At 49.0% G+C, this 12,171-nt stretch overlaps 1 protein-coding gene across 1 annotated transcript; it reads left to right on the forward strand.

Annotated features, from left to right (window-relative positions):
• The first annotated feature begins 3,809 nt into the window (after nt 1-3,809).
• On the forward strand, nt 3,810-11,893 carry SSTR2 (somatostatin receptor 2). Its single transcript, XM_007524514.3, has 2 exons — nt 3,810-4,003; nt 9,742-11,893. Exon 2 carries the CDS (start codon nt 9,834-9,836, stop codon nt 10,938-10,940), a length of 1,107 nt encoding a protein of 368 aa, XP_007524576.1. The 5' UTR covers nt 3,810-4,003; nt 9,742-9,833; the 3' UTR covers nt 10,941-11,893.
• Nucleotides 11,894-12,171: the final 278 nt, after the last annotated feature.

Genomic DNA, 12,171 nt, shown 5'->3' on the forward strand with positions numbered 1-12,171 from the left:
TAGGCTACAAACTTGTCACTGGGAGAGTGAAGTGGCCACTCTTTCCCCATGTTCTCAGCTAAGCACTAGGCTGGCCCTTTGTCCCACTTGTGTTCTTAATTTCCGGCCATGTATTGTCTCTTTGATAAGTGCTCAAAGAGGGAACAGTATTATTTAATTGCCTGAAAGATACCAGACAAGCTAGGGAAGAGGTTATCTCTTCCACCGATCCCTCTATTTTTCAGGCTCCAGGTTTCATCACTTGGTTACTGATCAAACTGCAGAGAATGGAGAGGCAGCCCTACGTATCACAGAAGAGGCCTCTCATTCAGCAGATGTGGGAGAAAGTCATGTGAATAGCCAAAAAAGCTCAAACAGGGGGAGTCGGGCAGTAGTGCAGTGGGTTAAGCGCATGTGGCACGAAGTGCAAGGACCAGCGTAAGGATCCCAGTTTGAGCCCCCGGCTCCCTACCTGCAGGGGAGTCGCTTCACAGGCAGTGAAGCAGGTCTGTAGGTGTCTATCTTTCTCTCCCCCTCTCTGTCTTCCCCTCCTCTCTCCATTTCTCTCTGTCCTATCCAACAACGATGACAACAACAGCAATAATAACTACAACAATAAAAAAAAAGCTCACACTGGGACCTGGGGGTGGTTGATTCATTCAGGTTGGACAGTCCTTTCAAGGCATTCAGAGGCTGAGAAGGGAGGCCTGTTACTATCCAGACAAAATCTACAAAAGTTCCAGATTACACGTGTTCTGCCACTGAGGTCAGCTTTGGTCAGACACCACTCACATGGCCCCGCAGTGAGTGCAATTAGGTCATCACTTTTTTTCAGACTTGGTTCACCAAATCTGACTTATGGGTGTGTGTGGGGGGGCAGGGTGTGGAGAAAAGAGATTTCCCTTTTAATTTGAGGGCTGGTGGTGTGAGCGTTTCGCTGTATTAAGATCCTTTGGGAGGGCTGGGCAGTGGCACACTCAGTTAAATGCAGGTGTTGGCTTGAGCAAGGACCCTGGTTTCAGCCCCAGGTCTCCACCTGCAGGGGGAAGCTTCAGGAGGGGTGAAGCAGGGCTGTAGATCTCTATCTTCACCTCCCTTCTCAATTTCTGTCCTATCAAATAAAAATACAGAGAGAGAGAGAAAGAAAGAGAGGCCAGAGTTGATTTGTTGTGTGCTGAGCCCCACTAGTGACCCTAGAGGCAAAGATAGAATATTGTTGGTGGAGGTCACTGGTAAGACATGACCATGGACTGACCCATGAGCAGGACCTGGGCAATCAGAGTCCCCTCTGTCCTCCACTTCCTTAGAATGGATGTCCAGTCCATTGTCCCCTACCTTGAGGGACACAGCCTTGAGAGTAAAGGTGTTATTGAGATCATCTGGACTGAAGAGACATTACTAAAGCTTCTATCTGAGCTCTTAAACTACCCACCTTGCAGCCACCCAAAACAAGCTTAATGCACGAGTTCCTTTGCTTAAAACCACCACCTACGGCCAGGGATGTGGCTCGCTGGTACAGCTCATGCTTCTCACATAAGAGCCCCTAGGTGTGAGTCATGGCACTGCACATACACTGAAAAGACCTGCTGTGTCAACCTCGAGTAGTCTGCCTCGTTCCCTCTTTCTTCTGTCTTTCCTTGCCTTCAGTGTATAAAGGTCCACTTTCACATTTTATCTGAGGAATGTCCAAGGTTACCAACCAACAAGCATGGATTTGAGGTTCCAGAAGCCACACTGCCTGGAAAAGAAAGTGCTTTAGTTGATGCTTCAGGTGCACTCAGTTTTTGCTATCGGTACTCAAACTAACCAAACCAAAAAAAGGAATATTCCCATCAGAGTCACAGGGGCAGGGGAGGCTACTAAGATCTCCAAAGGCTAATTTCTTATAAAGGATAGAAAATGTTATTACTGGGGGAAGTTTCACAACCAGTGAATCAGAGCTGCAGGTGTTTCTATCTATCAATCTCCCTCTTCCCCTTCTCAATTTCTCTCTGCCCTTTCAAATAAAAAAAAAAAACAGAAAAGAATTAAAGACAAAAAAAAGAAGGAATATGTCATTACTTTAAAAAGAATGCATGAGGGGGCCGGGCAGTAGCACAGCACACATACAAGGATCCCAGTTCCAGCCACCGGCTCCCCACATGCAGCAGGGGATCACTTCACAAGCGGTGAAGCAGGTCTGTAGGTGTCTTATCTTCCCCTCCTCTGTCGATTTCTCTCTGTCCTATCCAACAACAGCAATAACCAAAAAAATGGGGGGGGGGGGAATGGCCGCCAGGAGCAGTGGATTCGTAGTGCAGGAACCAAGCCCCAGCAATAACCCTGGAGGCAAAAAAATAAAAAATAAAGCACCAATAGTCCAGAATCTCTGAAAAAGATATTACTGCCCCAAGCAAGGTAATGCATTTGGGGGGGGGGGAATGAGCACTTCCTGGACCTCCTTTCTCTCCTCTTGTCCTGGAAACCTGTGGGTGGGCCTTGGATTTGAACCTAGAGACAGGGACAGTGCTGCAGTAGTTTACTGCACCCAGAACTTAGAAAGTGCGGGTGTTCAATTCCACACTGCATCCTGGTCCTCTCACCACACCATCTTCCAGTGAGCTCCACTGGACTCCAGCGGCTGGCTCCCAGATGGACTGGGGTGTGAGGCCACACCAGCTCCATTGCCCTCTAGCTTCTGAGGGGGAGGGAGAGGAGGAGGAATGGATTTGTACTGTATCCAGACCAGCATGTCAGAAATGGATGTCCTGGGGAGCCCTGGTTTCCACCCCCCACCCTCTCCAGCCAAGTACGATGTAGTTCTATCCAGACAGAAGCTATTCCCCAGCCGCTGTCTTGGCGGGTGGCTTCTTTCCTGGGTCATTCCACAACTCTAGGGCTCACCCTGTCTGCTGAACAGACTCTGGACCTTAATTCTTCACTGGTGAACAGGATATCAGGCAATAAGCTGGAATAGTCACACACACACACACACACACACAAAAGCAAATCAGCCCACAGAGAAGATTATAGTTGGCGTTTGCTTTCTGTGTTTCCAGCCTTAAAACGACTCAAGATTTTCTGTGTGCGTGATCGAGATGGGGGAGGGGTTTGAAAGAGGGTGAAGAAAGGATTATGACTTATCAAACTATTAGAACAGAGGCTGAATCATCACAGTCAAAAAATAAATAGCTGCAACTTGATGCGACACATCTACTTCTTGCAAGTTTCCCTTTACACCCCGCGGCGTTGGGCGGAAGGGGCGGCCAGCAGGTGTCCGCAGACAGGGGACTGGCTGCCTGGCCGCCCAGCTTCAGGGCTTGGGGAAGCTGGCAGTCTAGTCAGCAACCCCGGTTGAGCCCTGGCCGCTTCCTGCGGGGAATCTGGGGTCTCTCCTAGGAGGACAGCGGTGGGGAAGGGTGGAGAACCGCATTGTTCTTTGCTGCCTGAGCCCCGAGCCCGGAGCCCAGGGATGACCCACCCATGGACGACGCTGCTTTGCAGACTTGTCTGCCTGGGATGACAGAAATCCCAGGCTGGGTCACCTGGGCCGCCACTCCAGCTGCCTGGAATATGCGGCGGGGTGACACAGAAGCGAGCGATTCCGTGGAAGCCCAGACACAGCAGTGTCTTCAACCTGAGTCTTGGGGAGGCCAGAACAGCTTGACCCTTCGCGCCCCCGCACGCGGGTCCCCCCTGCGCCCCGACACCCCCTCCCTGCACCCCCCCCAACCCGCAGGACTCTCCTCGCCGAGCACCCAGCCCAGCACCCCGGGGTGAGGGGTGGGGCGAGTGCCGTGACGTCACGGGTGGGGCGTGGGGAAATGTGACTTGGGGGCCCCCGGGGCTGCACCCGGACAGACGGAGCGGCGCGGCCACCCGCGCACACCAGCTCGCTCGCCTGGTCCCCCCGCGGGTGCGGGTGTCTCCGCCCACTGCAGGGCGCCCGGGCCGGCAGCGCGGGACTTGAGAGCCGGCTGGCCAGGCTGGGCACTGCGCTGGGTGCTGGAGTGCCCGCTGAGCGGATTGCAATGGAAAAGCAAAGGTGAGGATATGTGTGTGTGTGTGTGTGTGTGTGTGTGTGTGTGTGTGTGTGTGTGTGTGTGTGTGTGTGTGTGTGTTGCTGCTGCAAAGGTGTGTGTGTGTGTGTCTGTTGCTGCAAAGTGTGTGTGTGTATGTGTGTGTGTGTCTGTCTGTCTGTCTGTCTCTGTCTCTATGTTGCTATGTTGAAAGAAAGACACAGAGATGGAGAAAGCCGAGGCATCTGGGGGCACCAGCTTTGCTTGGCGTGCGCCTTGATGTCCGGATCCCGGCTCGCACTGAGCAGCTGCCAGGTGCCTTTCGCGGGTCGTGCCGGTGAGAATGAAGGAAGCTGATGTCCCGTCGTAAGTGGGATGCCATAGGCCCTGTGGGGGCATGCGGGTGATCGAGGAGGGGTGCCCTTGTTCCGTCCTCGCCCCCCACGGGCTCGGATCGGGGGGTGCTGCAAGGCGGGTAACTTGCTTGCAGCAGCAAGAAGCGCAGCAGGCCAGCTGAGGGCAGGTGCAGTGTCTCAGGGCGGGCGTGCACCCGGCCGAAAGTCTGCTCCCCAGCGAGGTGGGGCGGCAGAGAAACCCAGGCTGCAGCCCCGTTCCTCCCGGGTTGGGTCCGAGAAACCGACCCCGAAGCATCCCTCCCGGGTGGAGAGGATACTTTGTTCGGACACCTACGCTTCGTAAGGTGGGTTCGGTGCTGGAGCCCAGGAGCCTGCGGCCAATTCCCCAAGGGGCTGTGGAAAGTTCCCAACTGTCACTGTCGCCCCGTCTGTACCCTCCCCACCCCCAGTCTAACTCCCGGCCAGTGTCTAGAGATCCAGGGTGCAGGCACCTCCATTTTCCACCGCCCCTCCCTCTCCCATCTCTCCCCTCCCCTCTTCTTGGAAGTATCACTGGGCATCTTTTAGGAAACACTTGGATCTGGGCTCTGGGAGCTATGTGGCCAGGCGGAGGGCTTTTCTGTGTCACCTGTCCCCCAGCCCTTCTGCCAGCGCCAGCGTTGCTGTGGCCCGACACCTTCTGTGGACTCTGTCAGCACAGTGGGAGTCATGCTCCAGGTCTCGCCTGCAGGTGGGGAGGGGGGTGCAGACGGGAGGGGTATGGGGGACAGATGCTGGGGAAGCTGGGAACCAGGAAAAGCCTAAGCTGGCTTGGATTTAGGGCCATGCTGCTTCAGGTCCCTCCCCCACAAGGATCAATTCTTAGGCTGGTAATTGCAAACCCCTCTGGGAGGAGGTGACTGAGGCAGGAGGCTCATCTTGGAGGAAACCAACAGTCAGCTCACCTCCTCCATATGTGACAATTCTTAGGCTGGAAAAATAACGCAGAACAGCAAACTTCCTTGCACATTTAATTTACCCACAATTAAACAAGTATTGACTGCCTGGGCACTGGCCTCCACTTTCACAAGGTCCCAAATAAAACCAGAGTCACTTGGGAGCCTTGGGCAACTGACTACATTACTGAAATGAGATTCCCTGTGATTTAAACTTTTTTTTTTCAGGGAAGAACCTTCCTGCTCCAGCTAGACTAGATCCCTGTCTTCTAACTACACTGCCTTGTGCCAAGCAGCTCTTAACCCTATCGCCCACTCTCTCAAAAGTGGAGAAGTGCTGTTGCTCTTTCCATGTTACTTATTTGTTTGTTTGTTATGGGATAGAGACCATTTGAGAAGGGAGAGGAAGATAGAGCTAGAGAGACAGAGACACCTGCAGCCCTGCTTCACCACTCATGAAGCTTCCCCCTGCAGGTGGAGACCAGGGGCTTGAACCTGGGTCCTTGCGTACTGTAGTGTTTGCACTTAACAGGTTCACCACCACCTGGACCCTGAAATGCTGCTTCTCAAGACACACACACACACACACACACACACACACACACACACAGCAGGGGGAGACAGCATAATGGTTATGCAAGAGAAATTCTCATGCCTGAGGCTCCAAAGTCCCAGGTTCAATCCCCCGCACCACCATAAGCCAGAGCTGAGCAGTGCTCTGTTAAGACACACACACTCTCTCTCTCTCTCTCTCTCTCTCTCTCTCTGACTGAGCAATCCTGTCCTGTTGGGTGAGAATCCAGCAGTGGGACTGCAAAAGTGGATGGAGACCTTTCTTCACACTCCTCCCCTGCAACCTAGGGGTCGTCAGGCTTTCCCTCAGACATGGAAATAGGTCGTTGTATGCCATCCAGGTGGAACCCTGGAAATGCCTGATTTGCGCACACATCCATGCAGGCAGCTTCAGCAGGCTTTGGGATCTGTAGAATCACAGTAACTGACAGGATAGGGGGAAATACTAGTAGGGAGAAACAGCACAAGCTAAGGCAGATGCCCAAAATGGACCCTTTATAGCTCCTGTTTTTAGGAGCAGCCAATTTCTGCTTTTTACCTAATGCAGATATTAAAATCCAAGTCCCTAAAGTGCTTTGTAGAAAGGTCAGCCAGATTTCACTTTGCAGACAGTTGTGTAGTGGGGAAAATGGATGCAGGATAGTTAAATAATGCACCTGCCAGCGCAGAATTACTCAGAGGCAAAGGTAGGCACAGATCCACAAGGACTTGTTGCTAGCTGAGTCCCTGTAACTCGCAGTGGTTCCTCCAAGCTGATAAAGGAACAATCTATGATATTCAGCAGGGCACCAGACAAAACAGAGTGAAAGCAGTCCACCGGGTGAATGATTTCCACTGTGAGGTGAACACACGAGCCTTTGGCTTCCTCCTGGCATGACCTCTCCCCCCCTTCTCACTTTGAAGACACAGCTCAAACATCTCTCTAGGAACCCCTTTGGAATCCTGCCCCCCCAGCAGATGAAGATGATTTTTAAGCCCTTTGTTCATACCTAAGTGCAACTTGCACCCCCCCCCTCTGGGAGCTGGTTTCTTTTTTTTTAATTTTTAAAAATATTTTGTTTATAGGGAGTCGGGCAGTAGTGCAGCAGGTTAAACACAGGTGGCACAAAGCACAAGGACCAGCATAAGGATCCTGTTTGGAGCCACCGGCTCCCCACCTGCAGGGGAGTCAATTCACAAGCGGTAAAGCAGGTCTGCAGGTGTCTATCTTTCTCTCCCCTCTCTGTCTTCCCCTCCTCTCTCCATTTCTCTCTGTCCTATCCCAACAACAATGACATCAATAACTATAACAATAAAACAACAAGGGCAACAAAAGGGAATAAATAAATATTTAAAAATCTTTAAACAAACAAAATTTTATTTATTTATTTATTTATTTATTTATGGGAAATATATGAAGGAGGCAGAGAAAGAACCAGACATCACTCTATCACTCTGGTACATATGTTGCCGGGGATTGAACTCTGGACCTCATGACTGAGAGTCCAATGCTGTATCCATTGCGCCACTTCTGGGACCACGGGAGCTGGTTTCCTTGCCTATCTCCCTCTACTAAACTGCCATCTCTTAGAGGACACCAGCCATGTCTTGTTCATCCCTGTATCCCTACTGCCCAGGACAAAAATGCCCTGCACCCTCTGGTGCTGTTTGAATGTAGAGAAATTGGATGTTATGTGATATGCAATTGCTTTCTCTGGTGTAGCAAACCAATGGTGGAGCAATCTTCTCAACAAGGAGGTAAGAAGGCAGTCTGCTGCAAGTCCAACTGTCCTTATTTCCTAGTCCACTGAGCAGCAGGTATGACAAATGCAGAAAGGGGGTTGGGGGGGGAGGAGGCTTTGTGTTCAAATCTCAGCTCCACCAATTGTGTGCAAGACCATGATCCCCATCTCACAGAATGGTGGGTGGGAAGTGAAGAGTGAGTATGAATGGGAGACATGAGTTTTAGGAGCCTTCTGTTCATGTTTGTGAAAGAGCCTGCCTCCCTCTGGTTTGGGGTATTGTTTTTGTGTTTTTTTTTTCCCTTGGCCACAAATCTGGGCTATTTAAAGATGAACACCTATAACAGTATCCCACTGAGGGACTTTAAGACAAGGCTTCCCCTGTGGAATGTACAACATTAATTCCCCAATAAAGAAATTTTAAAAAGAAAGACAGACAGACAGAAAGAAAGAAAGGAAGAAAGAAAGAAAAGGCTCCCCCAGGCATGAAGAAGCCAGTGTTGGGCACTGGAGAAATAAGACAGAAAAAAATAAACTAAAGCATATCTTTCCTCAAAAGCAAAACAAGCCAGACTTAAAGTTTTTAAGGCTGTAAATTGGTTTACTCTGTCGGCAGATGTCAATAGATTAAAGGCAAATGAGATGACAGAGGAAAAAGGCAAGAGGACAACATTTATGAGGCTCCCAGTCTGAGCCCAGCACAACAGGAAGCATTTTCACATACATACATGTCATCTGTCATGTGGCCTTCATGACACTCCCATTTTAGCAAGTGAGAGTCCGAGGGGTCAAGTGCCCAGCACGAGGTCATACGGGCTTTCCACCAGTGCTAGGACCCCTGTATGTTTTACCTCTAAAGTCTGAGACCCACTCTGGAGTTTTTCCAAATGGAAAGACTCCAAAGAAGTCAGCAAGTTATCATGGATCTGCTTACAGGGAAAAAGCCAGTGATAGGATGCCCCTCACCCCCACATCTGCTGCTGAATTTCTCAAGATCGCTTTTTATTTTCTTTTACTGGTGGTGACAAGGCCTTACATCTGCATAATTCCACTGTTAGTGCCAACTTCTTCATTCTTTTTACTTTGTGTGTGTGTTATTACTGTTGTAGGAGCAACTCATAAAGTTTTGTACAACTCATTTATTTTTTTCAGCTTTTCCACAATATTTGTCTCTTTTTTTAAAAAAAAATTTTTGTTTTATTTATTTCCCTTTTGTTGCCCTTGTTGTTTTATTGTTGTAGTTATTATTGTTGTTGTCATCGTTGTTGGATAGGACAGAGAGAAACGGAGAGAGGAGGGGAAGACAGAGAGGGGGAGAGAAAGATAGACACCTGCAGACCTGCTTCACCGCCTGTGAAGTGACTCCCCTGCAGGTGAGGAACCGGGGTTTGAACCGGGATCCTTATGCTGGTCCTTGTGCTTTGCGCCACCTGCGCTTAACCCGCTGCGCTACAGCCCGACTCCCTATTTGTCTCTTTTTTATAATGTTTTATTTTAATGAAAGAGAGAGAGAGATGTCAGAGTACTGCTCAGCTTTGGCTTATATTGTGCTGGGGATTGAACCTAGAACTTCAGGCATGAGAACCTTTTACATAACCACTATGCTATCTGCCCAGCAGTATTTTTCTCTTTTTAAAAAAAATATTACTTATTTAATCATGATTAACAAGATTATAAAATAAAAGGGGTAAAATCCCACATAGTTCCCACCACCAGAGTTCTACGTTAGAGAGATAGACAGACAGATAGATGGTAATATAGAGAAAGGGAAAACACAGAACTGCACTACTATCCATGGAGCGTCCCCCCAATGTGCTGATGCTCCCACATGATGCCAGTGATAAGACCCCAATCCACAGGCATGACTAGGTGCTCACTCTACTAGATGAGTTCTCTCCCGGTTCCTCCAGTCCCTGCCTTTATTCTTTGAACAGGTCAACTTCTTCACAATCAAATACTTTGTTAGTAGTCACAGTAATCTCCTACCTATGCATCACCAAAAATGGCAGGATAGATAACCTATAACTTAGCCCAACCCCCTCCACTGATGGTTTTAATGTCAACATGTAAAGGTACACACTTTCAGTGAAGGAGTATGTCTGAGACTGTCAACAAATATGCCGAGTTGATGAGAGGGTGAATGGTCACTAGTGAACAAATTTTTCTCCCTTCCTTGCAGATGTCACTGTGGATCCTTTGCTCCCAAGACCCATTAAGGGGAGAATAAGACCTTTGGGCTGGCTGGAACTAGCCTAAGACTACAACCCAGTCATGGATATGGCATATGAGCCGCCCAATGGAAGTCAACTCATTTCCTATCCATTGGACATCAATGGTTCTGTGACAGCAGCCAATGGCTCAAACCAGACGGAGCCCTACTATGATATGACCAGCAATGCAGTCCTCACATTCATATATTTTGTGGTCTGCATCACTGGGTTGTGTGGCAACACGCTTGTCATCTATGTCATCCTCCGCTATGCCAAGATGAAGACCATCACCAACATTTACATCCTCAATCTAGCCATCGCTGATGAACTCTTCATGCTGGGTCTGCCCTTCCTGGCCATGCAGGTGGCTCTGGTCCACTGGCCCTTTGGTAAGGCCATTTGCCGGGTGGTCATGACGGTGGACGGCATCAATCAGTTCACCAGCATTTTCTGCTTGACGGTCATGAGCATTGACCGATACCTGGCTGTCGTCCACCCCATCAAGTCGGCCAAGTGGAGGAGACCCCAGACAGCCAAGATGATCAACGTGGCTGTGTGGGGTATCTCTCTGCTGGTCATCTTGCCTATCATGATATATGCGGGCCTTCAGAGCAACCAGTGGGGGCGAAGCAGCTGTACCATCAACTGGCCAGGGGAATCTGGGGCGTGGTACACGGGTTTCATTATCTACGCCTTCATCTTGGGCTTCTTGGTACCCCTCACCGTCATCTGTCTCTGCTATGTGTTCATTATCATCAAGGTGAAGTCCTCTGGAATCCGAGTGGGTTCCTCCAAGAGGAAAAAGTCTGAGAAGAAGGTCACCCGGATGGTGTCCATAGTGGTGGCCGTCTTCATCTTCTGCTGGCTCCCCTTCTATATATTCAACGTCTCTTCTGTCTCGGTGGCCATCAGCCCCACTCCAGCCCTCAAAGGCATGTTTGACTTTGTGGTGGTTCTCACCTACGCTAACAGCTGTGCCAACCCTATCCTGTATGCCTTCTTGTCTGACAACTTCAAGAAGAGCTTCCAGAATGTTCTTTGTCTGGTCAAGGTAAGCGGCACTGATGACGGGGAACGGAGTGACAGTAAGCAGGACAAATCCAGGCTGAATGAGACCACGGAGACCCAGAGGACCCTCCTCAATGGAGACCTCCAGACTAGTATCTGAACTTGCCTAAGAAACGAATAAATACACAAAGCTCTGCTAACCAGCCATGTACTTACTCCCTCCCTCCTACCCACCCAGCCATCCCATCCTGCCTCCCTTCCTCCCTGCCAGCCCACCTGGCTTCTAGAATAGGCAGCTGCTCAGCATGAGTCCAATTCAGAGAAGAGTGTTGGAGTCTGAGCTTGTCTGAGTGACTGATAACGTATTAAGCTGATTACCTCCTCCCTTGAAGTGAACATTTACATGCAGGCAGACAATTCAGAGTCTGGAAAAAGAATATTATGCCTGGGTGTGATCCTTGGAATGCTGAAGCTCAACAAAAGCAGAGAATTGTACCTGTGTATTTGTATGTTTAGAGCCCAGTGTGTGATCTGCTGTTCTTACATTGATGCCTGTATATACCCCTCTAGACCCTGTACAGTCATTACCCACATTTCTTGTATTCAAGTGCACAAGTCGCAAATTCCTCTGTGTGTGTGTGTGTGTGTGTGTGTGTGTGTGTTACAGGTAGGCATCTGTTGTAATGTAGCAAGTATGGAAATGGACTTACTATGAAGTCAATAAAACTTAAACTTCAGGGAATCTCTCTTACTGCTTCCTTATGGCCGTGCATTTTTAGAAAGAAAAAAAAAAGAAAAGAAAAAGATAAGCATAAGATATATGTGTGTTGTTTTCTTAAAGAGGGTTTCTTAAGTCGTATCAGCCTCCAAAATCTGCCTCTGCCCTTGGGTATTTGATTCTTTCATTTCAGGCCAATTAGGCCAAGATGAGAAGAGAGAACATATTTGATGACCCAACACCTAAATTCGTGTGTTTTCAAACCTTTTCAGATTCCATCAGAGAATTACTCACTTAGCCAAAAAGCCGCAAGTGACTGTGGTCACAGCCTGCTATATTTACACGGGTTACATGTCTTTTTCTTAGGGAGCCATGGCTCTAGGAGGCCAGTAAAAATCACCAGCATGAAAGGCAAATAAATAAACAAATAAAACAAAAGCAAATGGAATGGACTACAATTCTTGTGGGAAAACAATTTTCTTCTCCCTACTTTGAAAATAAATGAACAAGAATGAAATAAAATTACACCTTTATGAGATGCCATGAAATTGGTTTCCTTTTCTTTTTCTTAATGCCAGACATGGCCTCCTAATGAAAGAAAACAGAAATAGAATTCCACAAGGCCTGAAAGAGTTTGGTGGTGGGGGGGTTGTTTGTTTGTTTGTTTTGTTTT

This window comes from Erinaceus europaeus, chromosome 12 (assembly GCF_950295315.1).
Source record: "Erinaceus europaeus chromosome 12, mEriEur2.1, whole genome shotgun sequence".
NCBI lineage: Eukaryota > Metazoa > Chordata > Mammalia > Eulipotyphla > Erinaceidae > Erinaceus > Erinaceus europaeus.